Below are 19,454 nucleotides of genomic sequence, written 5' to 3'. Positions count from 1 at the left end.
CTCCCATCAACAGTTCACCCTCCACTTCCCACTTGAAACAGAATTCCTAGTTCATCCTCTTTCCCCTTTGACTCATACTCCTACTAACTTGTCAGTAATGTCTCTCCTCAAAACCTGTAATCATTCCCACCCTCTGCCCAAGACCAAATTTCTTAAGCTAAAATTAAAAGCAAAATCCTTCTCCATCTACCGCCCATCTCCCTTTTCATCCACCACCCATTCCTCTGCCTGTGCCCTACTCTATAATCAAACCAGACAAGCCGCCTTGCTCCAGTACACCTTCCATTCCTATCTCCTATGACCTCCTAGGGAAAGGCGTTCTGCTCTACCATCTCCATTCACAGAGCAAGTGTTTATTGTGCACCAAGAATAGTGTTGAGCAAAAAACAGACACTATGTATGAAACCATGGTGCATGCAGTTAAGTAAGGGTGATGGGAACTTGTAAAAAAACCATATAACTATTAACATAGATCAGGGAAATGACTTTTCCAAGCCTGTTCATGCTCAGGGCCTTAACTGAACTCAAATGACCCTCCTCTAAGAAGTTCCACTTCAGCTATACTATCCACCTTTTAATCCCATATCCTCTCCTTACTAAGTAACTACTGTTGTAAGTTTTACATTAGCACATTTACATTTTGTACATGTAGAAATATGTATTGCTCTCTCCCCTGCTCCCCTGTATTTACAGGCCTCATGTCAAACATCTTGTTTTATACCTTAAGAATCCTGTGAGAAGGCAAAGATCACATGGTCACTCAAAACATCTGATATATAGCGATTAGGACAATGAACATTTTTCTTTTATTCAAAGTAATATTTTAAAGTGAAATTGCTTACCCAAGTATAAGAAACTGCCCTGGGGCTGGAAGACTCAGTTGCATAGAGTCTTTCAGTAGGATCAGCAGTGATGCCCAACTATCCACTAAATTGGGCACTGGAATTCTGCAAGATAAATATATATATATATAAAAATCCACAGTACACATTTAACTTTTCTTATATTTTCCAAGAGCCTTTAACAAATTATTCTACTAGTTTCTCTGAAACATTCTAAGTTTGTATAGATTATGAGAAAATAAAATTCCTAAAAGTTTTATCTTTTCTACTAATGTTATATAAAAAGAAAATCAAATGCATTTAAAATACCCAGTGTGATTTGTTATTCTAGAAATTTTGCTATAGAAACCCCAGTTTTTAACACATGGACTCTCCAGAGTAAAATACAACTGAAATCTCAGTTTAATTCCTAACATCACAGTCACCTACTCCCTATCCTGTTCTCTCTACTTCTCTCCTATATCGGCCCTTTTTCCTTCAGCTTTCAGTCTGTCCCATGTAAGGGAGACCTGTTAACTTACCGTGAACATCAGTTTCTCACCCCTAGAAAAATTAAGATTATCTCTGTTTCAGTCTGATCTTAATTCTGACACCTCTATGTGCCTAAGTTCAGATTTTAGGCAGTCACAACCAGTTTTAATACACTGTATAACCTAACTTGATAAATGTCAGTCACAGATTACAAAATGACTCTACGTTTGGTGATTAAAACTGAATTACCCCTATGACAGGGGATTAAGATTCAGGTTCTTCAGTAAGAAGTTTATCAAAACTGAAGCCAACTATCTTTCTGTTCAGGGGTTAGTTAAATACAAAACTGGAATATGCCATAACAAAAAGATATTTTCATATCATCATTCCTAACTTTAAAAAATCACATTGGTCTACTACATATTCACCTATATCAAGATAATAATAAATTCAGTGGCAATAGGCATGGTTTCAATCATAGGATTCAGCTGTTCATTTATAATATTTAAATGATTTTCTTATAACTCAGTGTTTGATTATCCAGCATATCTTAAATACACTTAGCTCTTTAGGTATATAGGATTTGTATGGCTCAGTCATTAAGATATCCAATGACTTGTATTTATATCCATAAATAATGTTTCTCCATTTCCAGCATTTGTTCTTTTAGTTTTAGGGGAAGAACAGCAAATTCTTGAAAGAATTCAGGTGCTTTTCTCCCATATTTTGTAATGGTATATGTTGCTAATGCAGTGAGGAGAGATGCACATCAGTTATCTTACCTTTGAATATAAGCATAGAAAAACTGAAGCATGCAGACTTCCAAAGAAAGATGTTTCTATAAACAAAAGAAATCAATTTTACAGTGAAGAAAAACGCTGCCTTTGCTTTTTCACTGTTGCAACTACTCTGTATTTTACTAACAATTTTTAATTTAAAAAAGTCAAACACAAGTTTGTCTTTAAAAAATGCAGCTCTCTTTCAGTTACTAGGGGAAAAAAACTCAAGACCTATTTAAAAAGTTGAAAATGGATGGAGAAAATAAAATTTTTAATTCCTCCCCCACTGGCCAGCTATTACTTTGAAATGATCCTTTTACTCTATAAACATGAAAATTAGTTTTTATTTTAATCAGCTTATGCTTAGTGCTATCAGAATTAGGTTGAGATTTTTTATAAAATGTACTTTTAATCTATCTTTCCACAAATTTTTGTTAAATGAGTGTAGTTAGTCAAATTTGGAAGCATTGTCTAATAGCCTAAAATGTACTCTATTACTGAAGATAGTGCCGGGTGAAAGACACAATAAAAAGAAACACCTGTTGTTAGAAATTAATAATAGGCAAGAAAATGAAACTGATGACATTGACATTTACCAATTTGTTTGTTTTTAGTGGCAACTATTTTCTCACAGTTTCCCTTTTATCACAAAGAAAAATCAAGTATCTAATCTATTCAGAACTTAGTAGATTGAGACCAGAGAGGCAGCAGGTGGGGTGTGTATGTTCGAAATTTGCTCTTACATGTTTTCATATCATACACACTTAGCTCAACGTCTGGTACAAGTAGATGCTCAAAATATGATGCTGAATTGAGCTTTCACAGGCAAATTTAAATCACAAATGTCCCAGAGGTTTTAGAATAGAAGGATAATTATTTAAAGGTTAAAGAGACTGACTATTTATATGCAAGCATACTTTTCCCATTGGCAATTCAAGAAAAAGATAAAAGAAAAAAATTCAACATTTTTAGATACCTGTAATAATTCTTTTATGGATGTGTTAGGTCTTTTAAAAAAATGGCTTAAAATCTAATGTTTGCAGTTGATAAACATTTTCTAAGAAAATATGATAGTTGATAAACATTTTCCAAGAAAATATGATTTCTTAGCATTGCTAGAACAAAGAGCAGAAAATGCAGAGAAGTCCATACTGTTAATATTCCTAGACTTTTATGTCTGCCTGATGAGAGACGAGGCCCTGTGAGTACGGAGCCTGTATTACCCACTTTTTGTAGCTGTTGAAAAGTACAGTCTTGTACATAATTAGAAAATGAAACTGACTAAAACTAAGGTTATGGAAAAATGTGAAAAGTGTACAGAGTTAAGAAATTCATTTAGAGGAACAAGACAGGGATTCCCATGTTCACCACTCTTAATCAACACAGTACTGAAAGTCCTAGCTGCAGCAATCACATGAGATTAAGTAACAGGCATCCAAATTGGAAGGGAAGAAGAAAAACTGTCATTATTTGCAGTTTTATACGCAGACATAATACTGTATATAGAAAACCCTAAAAATTCCACCAAAAGACTATTGGAACTATTAAATAAATTCACTAAAGTAGCATGATAAAAAAACAAATATCCAGAAATCAGCCGCATTTTTATATGCCAATAATGAACTATCAGCAAGGGAAACTAAGAAAACAATCCCATTTTTCAATTATATAAAAAAAATTACTAGGAATAAATTTAACCAAGGATGTAAAAGACCTGTACTCAGAATATTATAAGACACTGAAGAAAGAAACTGAAGAAGATACAAATAAATGGGAACATTCACTATGTTCACAGATAGGAAGAGTTAACGTTGTTAAAATGTCTACACTACGCAAAACAATCTATAGATTTCAACACCAGTCCTAACACGAAACCAATGGTATATTTCACAGAACTAGAACAAATAATCCAAAAATTCATATGGAACCACAACAGACCCTGAGTACTTAGTGATCTTGAGAAAGAACAAAGTTGGAGGAATCAAGCTACCTGGTATCAAACTATACTACAAGCCCAACCCAATAGAAACAGCATGGTACCGGTATAAAAACAGATATATAGATCAATGAAACAGAATAGAAAGACCAGAAATATACCCACACCTATATGGTCAATTAATATTTGACAAAGGAGGCAAGAATGTACAATGGGGTAAAGATAGTCTATTCAATATGTGTGCCGGAAAATTGGACAGATACTTGCAAAAATAAAATAAAACTAGACCACCTCCTTACACCACATACAAGAATGAACTCAAAATGGACTTTAATGTAGGACTCGAAACCATAAAAATCCTAGAAAACATAGGCAGTAAAATCTTGGACACTTCTCTTAGCAAATCTCCTTGGGCAAGGAAAACAAAAAATAAACAAATGCAACTACATCAAACTAAAAAGTTCTTGCACAGCAAAGGAAACCATCAAAGGAATAAAAAGACAACCCAGAGAATGGGAGAACATATTCACCAATGATATATATGATAAAAGGTTAATATCCAAAATTTATAAAGAACTCACACACTAAAAAATACAAACAATCCAATTAAAAACTGGGCAAAGGATCTGAACAGACACTTCTCCAAAGAGGGCATACAGATGGCCCACAGATATATGAAAAGATGCTCAATGTCACTAACCAACAGAGAAATGCAAATTAAAACCACAATGAGATATCACCTCTCATACCTATCAGAATGGTTATCATCAATAAACCAAAGAAAGCCAAAACACTAATTCAAAAGAATATATGAACCCCTGTGTTCATTGCTGCATTATTTACAATAGCCAAGATATGGAAGCAACCCAGGTGTCCATCAATAGACTAGTGGATAAAACAGCAGTGGTACATGTATAACAATGGAATATTACTCAACCATAAAAAGAACGAAATCTTACCACTTGCAACAGCAGGATGTAACTAGAGAGTTTTATGCTAACTGAAATAGGTCAGAGAAATACCATATGATTTCACTCATATGTGGGATCTAAAGAACAATATAAATGAATGTACAAAATGCAAACACTTATAGATACAGACAACAGATCTATGGTTGCCAGATGGGAGGCAGGGTGGGGGACTGGGTGATAAAGGTGAAGGGACTGAGAGGCACAGATTGGTAGTTACAAAATAGCCACAGGGATGTAAAGTACAACATAGGAAATATAGTCAATAATATTGTAACAACTGTGTGTGGTGCCAGGTGAGCTTTGGGGATATTAGGGGGAACACTTTGTAAAATATATGAATGTCTAACCTCTATGCTATACACCTGCAACTAATATAAAATAATACTGAATATAAACTGTAATTGAAAATGTTTTTTTTAAAAAATTGAGAGAGAGAGAGAGAGAGAGATAGGGAGGGAGGGATTCATTCTAAAAAGAAAGCAATAAAAAAACTGTGAGGTAATCAACAACTGAGATGAGTAGACCTTGGGCTCTGGCTTCTGTATTCTGCCCTTAAAGGACGAAAGAAACCTCCCCTAAGAATTAGGTAACACAGGTCTTGACTGCCTTAGAGGTACATATAGAGCGATATGAGCAGTTAAGTGTTTTTCACAATCACAACAGTAAGTCACTGAAGATATTAATAATTGTTTTTATTATGGCAGTGAGAGTGCCACATGCATTCATCTCCGCTAAAAGCACACTACTGTACAAAAAAAAAAAAAACCAAGAAAACAAAACTTACCTACCAGCATCACTTTTGAAATAAACTGTAAAGAAAAGATCTTACCTTGTCCTTTGCTATGGCTGGGGGCTGCTTTAAAACTTCCTTCACAGTCTGTATAACAGTTTCTGCTCTCATGACACTGATGGAGCGAACCAGCTCCACCAGTAAAAGCTGCTCTTCACTGGCTGCAGAAATAACCTGGGTAATACATCATTGTATTCACATGTGTAAGTGTGTGTATAAGTCTTTTAACAGCAGTCACAGAACTAAGTGAATATTTATACTCTTTTTTTACTTTAGGTAAAAATTTACTTATTTTTATCACTAATAAGTACATGTATATTATTTTTAAAAAATCACAGAGTAAGCCTGATAAGAAACAAATTTTCGTGCTTTATCTGTTCTCATGCCCCAAAGCAAACAAGCTCAACTTTCACTTTTTTTATTATTTCTGAGCAATAGACATGATTTTTTATATTTTATATTTTTTCAATTTTAGATATTACCTACTAACTTTCTACTTTAGAAGACAATGATTGAGCTCTCTTAGATGTTTTTTTTTCTATCCTCCCAACACTTTTATCAAAATTTTACTTAAATCAATACCCAGTGTCTACTTGCCTGTTTATGGTAGTGCTGTATATTATACTATCATTGCATTTCTCTTCTCATACGACTTTTTGTTTTTCCTAGAATAAACTGATTTTATGTGCTTGCTTGGTTTTCTCTATTTCTATCACAAATTCATCCTAAATGCTCTAGCAAGTATATATCTCCTCCTTTAATTATTTATTCAAATATATCAGGTAATTAATAATATTCTATCCTTTCCTCCTCCTTTCCTTCACTTTTTTAAAAAAATTTTATTTTAATCATTGTTCAAGTACAGTTTTCTCCTACTTACTCCCATTCCAGCCCACGCACCCAACCCTCCCCCTTCCCCTCCATTACCCCCCACCCCTAGTTTTTGTCCATGTATCCTCCAAATTTGTTCCTGTAAACCCTACCCATTACCCCCTGAAATTCCCTCTTCTCTCCCCTCTGGTCACTGTCAGTCTGTCCCCTATTTCAGTGTCTTTGGTTATATTTTGCTTGTTTCTTTGTTTTGTTGTTTAGGTTCCTGTTAAAGATGATATCATGTGGTATTTGTCTTTCACTGCCTGGCTTGTTTCGCTTAGCATAATGCTTTCCAGCTCCATCCATGCTGTTGCAAAGGGTAGGAGCTCCTTCTTTCTTTCTGCTGCATAGAATTCCATTGTGTATATGTATCATAGTTTTTTGATCCATTCATTTACTGATGGGCATCTAGGTTGCTTCCAGCACCTAGCTATTGTAAATTGTGCTGCTAGGAACATCGGGGTGCAAATGTTCTTTTGTATTGGTGTTTCAGTGTTCTTAGGATATAGTCCCAGCAGTGGAATCACAGGGTCAAAAGGCAGATCCATTTTTAGTTTTTTGAGGAAGTTCCATACTGCTTTCCATAGTGGTTGTACCAGTCTGCAGTCCCACCAACAGTGCACTAGGGTCCCCTTTTCTCCACAACCTCTCCAACACTTGTTGTTTGTTGCTTTGTTTACGATGGCCATTCTGACTGGTGTGAAGTGGTATCTCACTGTGGTTTTAATCTGCATCTCTCTGATAGCTAGCAATATTGAACATCGTTTCATGTGTCTTTGGATTTTCTGTATGTCCTCCTTGGAGAAATGTCTGTTCAAGTCCTTTGCCCATTTTTTAATTGGGTTACTTGTCTTCTTAGAGTGGAGTCGTGTAAGTTCTTTATAAATTTTGGAGATTAAACCCTTGTCTGAGGTATCATTGGCAAATATGTTTTCCCATACAGTTGGTTCTCTTTTTATTTTGATACTGTTTTCTTTAGCTGTGCAAAAGCTTTTTATTTTGATGAGGTCCCATTTGTTTATTCTTTCCTATATGTCCCTTGCTCTAGGAGACATGTCAGTAAAAAAGTTTCTGTGTGAAATATCTGAGATTTTCCTACCTACGTTCTCTTCTAGGACTTTAATGGTGTCACGCTTTATATTTAAGTCTTTTATCCACCTTGAATCTATTTTTGTATAAGGTGTAAGTTGGTGCTCGAGTTTCATTTTTTTGCACGTAGCTGTCCAGTTCTGCCAACACCATTTGTTGAAGAGACTATTTTTATTCCATTTTATGTTGCTGCTTCCTTTGTCAAATATTAATCGACCGTAGAGACTTGGGTTTATTTCTGGGCTCTCTGTTCTGTTCCATTGGTCCATGTGCCTGTTTTTATGCCAGTACCAGGCAGTTTTGATTACAGTGGCCTTGTAGTATAGTTTAGTGTCAGGTATTGTGATCCCTCCTATTTTACTCTTCTTTCTCAAAATTGTAGCAGCTATTTTGGGTTGTTTATGGTTCCATATAAATTGTTGAAGTGTTTGTTCTATGTCTGTGAAATATGCCATTGGTACTTTAATAGGTATCGCATTGAATGTGTAAATTGCTTTTGGTAGTATAGACATTTTGATGATATTAATTCTTCCAATCCATGAACATGGTATATGTTTCCATTTGTTTGTGTCTTCCTTGATTTCTCTCCTCAGTGTTATGTAGTTTTCTGAATACAGGTCTTTTACCTCTTTGGTTAGGTTTATTCCTAAGTATTTTATTTTTCTTTTTGCTATTTCAAATGGGATTTTTTTCTTGATTTCTGCTTCTGCTGTTTCATTGTTGGTGTACAGAAATGCCTTTGATTTCTGGATATTGACTTTGTATCCCGCTGTTTTGCCAAATTCATCTATTAGGTCAAGCAGTTTTTTGGTGGAGTCTATAGGATTTTCTATGTATACTATCATGTCATCTGCAAACATGTTTTGTTTCCTCCTTTCCGATTTGGATGCCTTTTATTTCTTTTTCTTGTCTGATTGCTGTGGCTAAAACTTCCAGTACTATATTGAATAGCAGTGGTGAAAGTGGACATCCTTGTCTTGTTCCTGTTCTTAGTAGAAAAGATTTTAATTTTTGCCCATTGAGTATAATGTTGGCTGTAGGTTTCTCATATATGGCCTTTATTATGTTGAGGAATGCTCCTTCTGTTCCCACTTTACTGAGTGTTTTTATCATAAATGGGTGCTGTACCTTATCAGGTGCTTTTTCTGCATCTATTGATATGATCATGTGGTTTTTGTCTTTGCTTTTGTTTATGTGATGTATTACATTTACTAATTTGCGAATGTTGTACCATCCTTGCATCCCTGGAATGAATCCCACTTGGTCATGGTGTATGATCTTCTTAATGTACTGTTGGATGCGGTTTGCCAGTATCTTGTTGAGGATTTTAGCATCAATGTTCATCAGAGATATTGGCCTGCAGTTTTCTTTCTTTGTTGTGTCTTTATCTGGTTTTGGAATTAAGATGATGTTGGCCTCATAAAAAGAGTTTGGGAGTCTTCCACCTTTTTCGATTTTTTTGGAATAGTCTGTGAAGGATAGGTGTTAGCTCTTCCTTAAATGCTTTGTAGAATTCTCCTGTGAAACCATCTGGTCCAGGGCTTTTGTGTTTTGGGAGTTTTTTTATTACTGCTTCAATTTCTTTTGCTGTTATCGGTCTGTTCAGGCTTTCTGCTTCTTTTTTATTGAGTTTTGGAAGATTATATTTTTCTAGAAATTTGTCCATTTAGGTTTTCAAATTTCTTGGCATACAGTTCTTCGTAGTAATTTCTTACAATCCTTTGTATTTCTGTGGTATCTGTTGTAATCTCTCCTCTTTCATTTTTGATTGTGTTTATTTGGGTTTTCTCTCTTTTTTTCTTGATAAGTCTGCTTAAAGGCTTGTCGATTTTGTTTATCTTTTCAAAGAACCAACTCTTGGATTCATTGATCTTTAGAATTGTGCTTTTAGTCTCTATGTCATTTAATTCTGCTCTGATCTTGGTTATTTCCTTCCTTCTGCTTGCTCTGGGTTGTCTTTGTTGTTGTTCCTCGAGTTCTTGTAGACGTAGGGTTAGGTTGTTTGTTTGCAATGTTTCTAACTTTTTTAGGTGGGCCTGTATCTCTATGAACTTCCCTCTCAGGACTGCCTTGGCTGTGTCCCATAAATTTTGGGTTGTTGTGAGTTCGTTTTCATTTGTTTCCAGAAACCTTTTGATTTCTTCCCTAATATCATTGTTGACCCATTCATTGTTTAATAGCATGCTGTTTAATCTCCATGAATTTGAGTGTTTAGGGTTTTTTTCCTTGGGGTTGGTTTCTAGTTTCAGTCCCTTGTGATCTGAGAAAATGCTTGGTATGATTTCAATTTTTTTTGAAATTGTTGAGGCTTGTTTTGTGTCCAATCATATGCTCAATCTTTGAAAATGTGCCATGTGCATTTGAAAAAAATGTGTATTTAGCTTCTTTGGGATGGAGGGTTCTGTAAATATCAGTAAAGCCCATTTCATCTAGGGCATTGTTCAATGCCACAATATCTTTGTTGATATTTTGTTTGGAAGATCTGTCCATTTTTGATAGTGAGGTGTTAAAATCTCCCACAATAATTGTGTTGCTGTCAATATCTTTCTTGAAGTCCTCTAAGATTTTCTTTATGTATTTGGGTGCTCCTATATTGGGTGCAATATATATTTACAATATTTATGTCTTCTTGGTGAATTCTTCCCTTGAGTATTATGAAATGACCTTCTGGGTCTCTCTTTATGGTCCTTCTTTGGAAGTCTAGTTTGTCAGATATGAGTATTGCTACCCCGGCTTTTTTTTCCTGTCCATTTGCTTGGAAAATTTGTTTCCAGACCTTCACTTTCAGCCTGTGCAGATCTTTTATCCTGAGGTGGGTCTCTTGTAGGCAGCATATGTGTGGGTCATGTTTTCTTATCCATTCAGCTATTCTATGTCTCTTGATTGGAGCATTTAATCCATTTACGTTTAAGGTTATTATTGATAGGTACTTATTCATTGCCTTTTATGTACGTGTGTTCCTCTCTCACTCTCTCTTTTCCTTTCTTTCCTTAAAGCAGTCCTTTTAGCATCTCTTGCAGAGCTGGTTTAGTGGAGGTGTATTTTTTTAGATTTCTTTTGTCTGAGAAGCTTCTTATTTGGCCTTCTATCTTGATTGAGAGCCTTGCTGGGTAAAGTAGCCGTGTTTGCAGGCCTCTGGTTCTCATTACTTGGATTATTTCTTGCCATTCTCTTCTGGCTTGGAGTGTTTCCATTGAGAAGTCAGCTGTTAGCCTTATTGGGGCTCCCTTGTATGTTACTTCCTGTTTCCTCCTTTGCTGCCTTTAAGATTCTCTCTTTGTCTTGAAATTTTGCCATTTTAATTATGATGTGTCTTGAGGTGGGCCTCTTTGGGTTCTTCTTGATTGGGACTCTCTGTGTTTCCTGGATTTGTGTTACTTTTTCTCTCATCAAATTAGGGAAGTTTTCCATCATTACTTTTTCAAATAGGTTTTCTATCCCTTGTTCTTCTTCTCCTTCTGGTATCGCTATTATACGGACATTATTACATTTCATATTGTCTTGCATTTCTCTTAATCCCTCTTCATTTTTTCTGAGCCTCTTTTCCTTTTCTTGTTCTTTCTGGATGTTTTCTTCTACTTTGTCCTCTAGCTCACTGATCTGATCTTCTGCTTCATCAATCCTGCTTTTCATTCCTTCTACTGTGTTCTTCAGTTCAGAAATTGTATTCTTCATTTCCTCTTGGCCCTTGTTGAGAGTTTCTATTTCCTTTTTTATGCTGATGTAGTTTTCACTGAGTTCATTGTAGCTTCCCTGTAGTTTCTCGTAGCTCATTGTGAGCTCATTGAGCTTCCTGACAATCACTGCTTTGAATTCAATATCTGATAGTTGAATTGCCTCTATTTCATTTAGCATTCTTTTTGAGGCTTCCTCCTTTCCTTTCATTTGGGAATTGTTTCTTTGTCTTTCCATTGTTTGTGAGACTCTTCTTGTTTGCCTCAGCTTCTTATATTGATCTGTTCTGGCTCCCTGGGTTTACGTTGTGAACTTCTTTAGTAGAATAGCAGTGAGTTTCAGTGGTGCTGTTTCCTTGATCTCCCAATCTCACTGGTCTTGGGCTGTCGTTTAAGTTGGCTTTGTGTTTGCCTTTGGGTTTTGGTTGTTGTTGAGTCCTTCTTTGGTGTTTCCTTCCCACCAGCTGGTTAAATGAGGGTCACTCTGTCCACCACCTCCTGTATTTTGTTGTGCTGGTGAGGGCAGGTTGTGTTGGAGCTGGTTCTTCTGTGTGTATAAGGTTTAAAGAATTCTTGTTCAGTTGTTTGTATTGGGTACTGTCTCTACTATTTAGTTGTATTTCCAGATAGGTCCTGGATTGAGGTTTGTGTGGTTACTACTCTCTCCTTCACCTTCTTCTGTTGTTATCTGTTAGTGGTTCCTTTGTTGTTGGGTTTCCTCTTCCAGTGGGTATCCTGGTGTTCACCTCCTCCACCTATTCTTTTTTGTCATCAGTTGGAGGGGGAAGGAAAAATGGTTTAAGACAGCAACAGAGAATTCTATGCTATTTACAGTAGTAGCAAGTAGAGAAGAGATAGGAGATCCTTTGACTATGTATAGTGTTAACCGTGATCTTCCACCCAGCTAGCTGATTTTTAGAAAGGATGGAAAGAAGATAAGATTCTTGTTGGGGAAGGAAGGATTGTGAGTTGGATCTATAAAGCAGGGAGGTTGAGGAAGGTCAGATTCTGGGGTAAGGTGAGAGTAAAGGTTAGTAAATAGGTGTAGTGTGTGAGAGAATAGAGTTAACCACTACAGTAATAGAGTTCAGGAAACTTTGAAATGGGCTAAGATCTGGGGAGGGGGGCGGTGTTGTGAAGTAATTACAATTGCATGGAACAGCAGTTATTTACAATAATATTATGGCAACATTCATATGACAGAGTCTATGAGATCTAGGTAACAAGAATAGGGAGTACAGAACATCGAATAGTGTGCTAATGGGACACAGGTGAGTTAAAGGACAGTAGATTAGTAATACAGTATAGAAAGAGATACCAGGGGAAAGCTGTCAGGTCATACAATATATCCAGCCTAGCAAAGCAGACTATACAAAAAGAAGAGGGATATAAAAATACTGTTAAAAAAAGATGTAGGAATACTAGAAAAATAATAATACTACAAATATGCAATAACTTGCAGGTTCTCTGTAATAGCAGAGTGACATTTATCTCACTGTCCCAGCTGTTGTGATGCCCCTTCTTTGGGTTCAACCTTGGTCTTTTCACAGATCCAGGATTTTGTCTCACTTGTAGGTATTTAGAAAAAAATTTTAAAAAGTAAAAAATTGAAAAGGCAGACGAATGAAGGAAGAAGAGATAAAATTGGAGGACAGGAAGGAGGAAGGAATAAAACAAGAAATCAGGTAAGAGAAGAAAAAGAAATCAAAAGAGAATAAAAACAATAAAAATTTAAAAATTAAAAATCGTTAAAAAAATAGAATCAAATTAAAAAGTCTCTTGATTTCAAAGTGGCCAAACCGGTTTTTCGGCTCTTGCTGGTTGAGGCAGGCTAAAGGATGATTTGTTTGGCTTTTCTTCCTTGGCCAGTGTAGTCCGCACTGGCTCCTCAGCTTTGGGCCCTGGGTGTGGGAATCAGGTCTTTCCCCAGTGTTACTGCTGTGGGCTGGGGTGCGGGGATGCTCTCCCTGCAGGTGCGCCTGTGCACCGGCGGGCCGACGGCTGTGTAGCAGGGAGGCTGGAGCCACTGATCACTTTAGGAGAATTCCCCAAACAGTGTCTGTGTCTATTCACTCCTTCCTCTTGAGAAATTCCTCCTGTTCAAGCCTGCTGCTCCCCACAGTGGCTTGGCTTCTCCCACCGCCAAACATTTCCAGTCAGACCGGTGACCGTGGGGGTCCGGGTCCGCTGCGCGACTCAGCCCCTCCGGAGTCCACCGCCTGCCTCCAAAGGTGCTCACAGCCCCCATGTGTTTGCCAGCACCTGCATTCCTCCCAGAGCCGCTCAGACCTTGTTTGGCTGGGGAGGGAGCAGTTGACCTGGCTCTCTCCCAAGGACCCTATGGCAAACCCAGCAGCGGCCCCGGGCCTGGGGCTGTAGCCTGGGACTACAGGCTGATCCTGGGACCCTACCTTGTTGCAGCACTCCCCTTAGGGTCCGTTCTTTGGTCTTTCAGTTCTGCCACAATCCTTGGTCCTCTATTTTCAAAAATGCTTAAGTATGTTGGTTGCTTGCCTCTCTGCTCCATAGATCGGTCAGGATTTTCTCCCCTGAGCACAGGAAAGCCGAATCTGCTCCTTCCTACTCCGACGCCATCTTAGATCTCCCTCTTTTTTTCTTAAAACATCTGTTCAATGTCTTTCTGTTCTGACCTTGGTTGGTCCCCACTAGCCTTGCTACACAGCATCATCTTGATATCTCTGTGACCATCACCCCAGATATCCCCTTTCCATTTCTTCTATGTCAGAACCCCTGTTACTTGGATCTCCTATTTTCTTCTTTCTTGGTTTATTCCTCCTCTGATGAAGATGCATCTTCCTGCAGCTGAGAAAAAGTGAATTTATGGCGATTTTATTTGAGACATTGCATGGTTCGAAACAGACTGAGTAATATCCAGTTTGGCTGGGTATAGAATTACAGGTTGAAGCTAATTTTCCCATCACAGTTTCCAATGTTGTTATTGGCCAGTCTTATCATTATTCCAGTGGAAGAGGACCAGTATGGTCCTGTAGGAAAACTTTCAGATCTCATTCTTTAAATCCAGTGTGCTGAATTCCATGCTGATATTTGCGTAGAATCTTTTTCACAGTGACTGGCAGGGGAATTTTCTTGTATTATTTCTTTGATATCCCCCCCCACCCATTGTCTTCTGTTACTTCTTTCTGCAAAAAGATATTGAATCTCCAATGTCGCTTCCCTAATTTTCTTATCTTCCTTTCCCGATATTCTATATCTTTACATTTACATTCTATTTCTGGGGTAGCTACCCCAGAAATGTAAATTCTATTAATGTAAATTCTATTAAAGGGGTAGCTACCCCTTTTGCTTGCAATCCTTATACTTTGTTTTGCTTCTGCAATAAAATTTAATATACAAGAAAAAATTTTAAATTTTGCAATGGTCTTTCTTCTAGTCTCTTCTAATTTCATGGATGCAATATGGTTTCACTTATTGAAGGACACTATTATTATTGTTTACATGTTCCTCTGTTACTTGCTTCATTTCTTTTGACTTATCTAGGTTTTTGGTCTTTGCCTATCATATTAAAATTTTTTATGTGACTGTTAATCTTTGTTTCTCTATTCACAGTTTCAGGTGCACAACCTAGTGATTGGACATTATGTAATTGACTATATGATCATCCCAACAAATCTAGTTCCCATCTGACACTATTCATAGTTATTACATTATAGACTATAGTCCCTATGCTGTACTTAACATCCCTGTGAATTCTGTAACTAGTAATTTGTACTTCTTAATTCCTTTACCTTTTTACCCTTTCCCCTCAGCCCCCTACCATCTTTCACCCATTCGCCAAACTTCCTCTCCTCTGGCAACCATCAGTCTGTTATCTGTATCCACAAGTGTTTACATTTTGTTTGTTCATTTATATTGTCCTTTAGATTCCACATATGAGGGAAATCATATGGTATTTGTCCTTCTCTGACTTATTTCAGTTAGCATAAAACTCTCTAGTTCCATCCTGCTGTTACAAGTGGTAATATTTCATTCTTTTTATGGCTGAGTAGTATTCCATTGTACATATGTACCACTGCTGTTTTATCCACTAGTCTATTGATAGACACCTGGGTTGCTTCCATATTTTGGCTATTGTAAATAATGCAGCAATGAACACAGGGGTTCATATATTCTTTTGAATTAGTGTTTTGAATTTCTTTGGATATATTCCCAGAAGTGAAATTGCTGGGTCATAAGGCAGTTCCGTGTTTAATACTCTGAGGTAACTCCATACTGACTTCCACAGTGGCTGCATCAATCTGCATTTCCACCAACAGTACAAAAGGGTTCTCCTTTCTCCAAATCTGTGCCAGCACTTGTTTTTTGATTTATTGATGATAGTCATTCTGGCAGGTGTGAGAAGTGATATCTCATTGTGGTTTTAATTTGCATTTCTCTGATGGTTAGTGACATTGAGCATCTTTTCATATATCTGTGGGCCAGCTGTATGCCCTCCTTGGAGAAGTGTCTGTTCAGATCCTTTGCCCAGTTTTTAATTGGATTGTATTTTTTAGTGTGTGAGTTCTTTATAAATTTTGGATATTAACCTTTTATCATATATATCATTGGTGAATATGTTCTCCCATTCTCTGGGTTGTCTTTTTATTCCTTTGATGGTTTCCTTTGCTGTGCAAGAACTTTTTAGTTTGATGTAGTTGCATTTGTTTATTTTTTGTTTTCCTTGCCCAAGGAGATTTGCTAAGAGAAGTGTCCAAGATTTTACTGCCTATGTTTTCTAGGATTTTTATGGTTTCGAGTCCTACATTAAAGTCCATTTTGAGTTCATTCTTGTATGTGGTGTAAGGAGGTGGTCTAGTTTTATTTTATTTTTGCAAGTATCTGTCCAATTTTCCGGCACACATATTGAATAGACTATCTTTACCCCATTGTACATTCTTGCCTCCTTTGTCAAATATTAATTGACTGCTTTTAAATAGCTCAGGATTTCAATTTTGTCCAATATAGTATCTATCTCTGAATCCTTACATGCAAAATAATGTCATATAAGTGAAATGTTTACTTTATTACTTTAGAAAGGTCAGTATATATGTATTGTAAAGTCAGCACAACAATAACATATCAGAAAACTTTAGTTGGATAAACCATGTAACTTATATCAATGTAAACATAATAGCCTTAATATTCTATAGTTGCTATTTATTTCTATGATAGAACATTGTTACTGAACTTTCAAAATCACAAAGCAACACAATTTTCACATATATAACCCCATCAAAACCCATATATAAATTACATTTAGAAACGAAACTATTTCACCTATCATATTATAATAAAAAACTAGTGAAGATAAAAAATATTCCCCATATCCTTGCTTTGTACCCTGTATAACTAGCATTTAAAAGATATACCCTACTAGATTACCATGGCTATTTAAATATAGTTACAGTTTAATATCATACTAATTTGTCTTTTCCCTTAAAATAGTACATTTTATGCTTATTTAAGAAATTAAGGCAAGAAGTCATATCTAAACCAGTAGACAAACTGTTTCTTTTCAGCTTATACCCCTCATCCCAGCCTTTTGCAACTAGTGGAGAGTTGAAAAGTAGTCTGTACAAGTAGGTCCTAGATGATGTCATTTTGTTCAATGTTATTTCTTTATAACATTGATGAGATGCTGTAGGAACTTAACTCTTGTTTATATCAATTAGCCTATGGTAAAACTGGTTTCATTACATGTTGTTTTGCCACAGTTCCAAGAACCCATTGTCAATGTTAAATGAGGACTTACTATACTCACCAAATTAAAAAAAAACAAATAAAATGGCTAAATACATACCTTGGTCCTGTTGGTGCTTTTGTTCTGTCTTCTTTCATTCCATACAAATGCAATGGCAGCCATAAAGTGAACACCATGATTCATTGAAATGGGGCCCAATAACTCAAGGATCTGCTGTCTCAAGTTCTAAAACAAGCAAATGAGAAGTGAATTAAAAATTATGTAAACATTAATAACTGAATTGTACTTTTAGTTTTTCTTGGAATAATCTACAGTATTATATGTTTTATTACCTAAATAATAACAGAGGAAACTGTAGTCGCATTAAGAGAAGCAACCATGGTCATTTTAATTCTAGAAGGAAAAAAACCCTATAAAATGACGACAACCAATCAGCTAAATGCAAGAGTCTCAGTAATGTGATGAGATAACAGAAAAACACAATGCAGTTGGCTCTTGAATGAGGGTTTGAACTGTGAGGTCCACTAATACGCCGATTTTTTCCAATAAATACCTGTACTGTTTTCCATCTGTGGCTGCGAGTGCATGGATGTGAAGGGACTGGCTGTATGCACTGACCTATGCCATTGTGTCCAGGGTATTTGAATATCCACAGATTTTGACATCCATGGGTGGTCCTGGAACCAAATACCCCATGGATACTGAGAGAAACCTTAAGTTCTGGGGCGGTCAAAAGTTATACATGGATTTTCAGATGCACTGGGGATCAGCATCCCCCACCCCATGTGGTTCCAGGGGCAACTCTAAGTGAAATTCAATTACATTTGATATAGATTCTTTTTTAATAAGGCGGGGCAGGGGGGAGAGGGGTTTTACATTTAAGTGAAACTGAACAAAGAAACACACAGTTTAATCCCAACAGCAGTACTCAGACATTTTCTCATGATTCTCACCCTTCCCCTCTGCCCAATTTCAGATGTGTTCTCACGATCACAAATCTGGGAAGTGAGGTCTAGGCAACAGAGGAATGTCAATTTGACAACTGACAAAGCATAACACTTTTAAGAATTCATATAATTTTCTTCAAAATATAAAGCAGATAATTTGGAAAATACATAAAAGTGGTTTTTTTTAAAGATTTTATTTATTTATTTTTAGAGAGGGAAGGGAGGGAGAAAGAGAGAGAGAGAGAGAGAAACATCAATGTGCGGTTGCTGGGGGTTATGGCCTGCAACCCAGGAATGTACCCTGGCTGAGAATGGAACCTGGGATACTTTGGTTCCCAGCCCGTGCTCAATCCACTGAGCTACGCCAGCCAGGGCTTAAAAGTGTTTTTTAAACAACCAGTAATTCCATTATTCTGAGATAATCATTATTAAATGAATTTTATTCTTTTTTCTGCAGAGAAATTAATTTTACATAATTGGAAATACACTATTTGTTCAATTAAGTAATATCCCTGTTTTATTAAACTTTTAAGCATTTCTCCACCCACTAAGAATTCTCCAAAACTATAATTATTAGTAGCTACATAATGTAATACTAAAGGATAAGTTTTTTACCATTAACTTATTTATTGTTTAGGATCTCTCTTTGTTTACCATCAAATAAGGCTATAATAAATGTCTTATGAATATACATTTGCATAACTTTGATTACTTTAGAACTTATTACTAGGTAAAAAATTATAAAACCTTTGAAGCTCTTTGCACATATAGTTAAATTGTTTTCCGGGAGGGTTTGCATATAAAAATGTCAACTTAAAATGCCCTTTAAGAAAGGAACAAAATTTAACATGTAACAATAAACCTCAAAAACATTATGTCACATGAAAGAAGCTAGATATCGCCCTGGCTGGCATAGCTCAGTGGATTGAGCGTGGGCTGGGAACCAAAGTGTCCCAGGTTTGATTCCCAGCCAGGGTATATTCCTGGGCTGCAGGCCATAACCCCCAGCAACTGCACATTGATGTTTCTCTCTCTCTTTCTCTCTTTCTTTCTCTCTCTCTCTCTCTCACCCCCCCTTCCCTCCCTAAAAATAAATAAAATCTTTAGAAGAAAAAAAAAAGAAGCTAGATATGAAAGACCAAATAATGTATGATTCCATTTATACAAATGCTCAGAAAAAGCAAACCTACTTATCGAGAAAACAGATTAGTGGTTGACTGGGATTAGGGATAGGAATGGGAAGTGACTGCAAATGGGTATTTGGAATCTTTGTGGTGACAGACATGTTTGAAAATTAGACTGTGTGGATAGTTTCACTACTCTGTAAATTAATTTTTAAAAATCATTATGTTGGGTATACTTT

The 19,454-nt window shown here is 36.5% G+C and overlaps 1 protein-coding gene across 9 annotated transcripts in view; it reads right to left on the bottom strand.

The window, feature by feature from the left end:
• DOP1A (DOP1 leucine zipper like protein A) overlaps positions 1–19,454 on the bottom strand; it is a 120,507-nt gene that overhangs the window by 23,400 nt on the left and 77,653 nt on the right. For all 9 annotated transcript variants that reach the window (XM_036024397.1, XM_036024395.1, XM_036024396.1 and 6 more), the window contains 4 exons: positions 17,244–17,369; positions 5,829–5,963; positions 2,096–2,151; positions 843–947 (listed from right to left, as the gene is read on the bottom strand). In XM_036024397.1, coding sequence (XP_035880290.1) covers positions 843–947; positions 2,096–2,151; positions 5,829–5,963; positions 17,244–17,369 — 422 coding nt within the window. The remainder of the gene's footprint in view (positions 1–842; positions 948–2,095; positions 2,152–5,828; positions 5,964–17,243; positions 17,370–19,454) is intronic.

The sequence above is a fragment of the Phyllostomus discolor genome, chromosome 4 (assembly GCF_004126475.2).
Source record: "Phyllostomus discolor isolate MPI-MPIP mPhyDis1 chromosome 4, mPhyDis1.pri.v3, whole genome shotgun sequence".
Lineage (NCBI taxonomy): Eukaryota > Metazoa > Chordata > Mammalia > Chiroptera > Phyllostomidae > Phyllostomus > Phyllostomus discolor.
The sequence above is the reverse complement of the archived record's forward strand: the minus strand, read 5'-3'. Positions and strand labels throughout refer to the sequence as shown.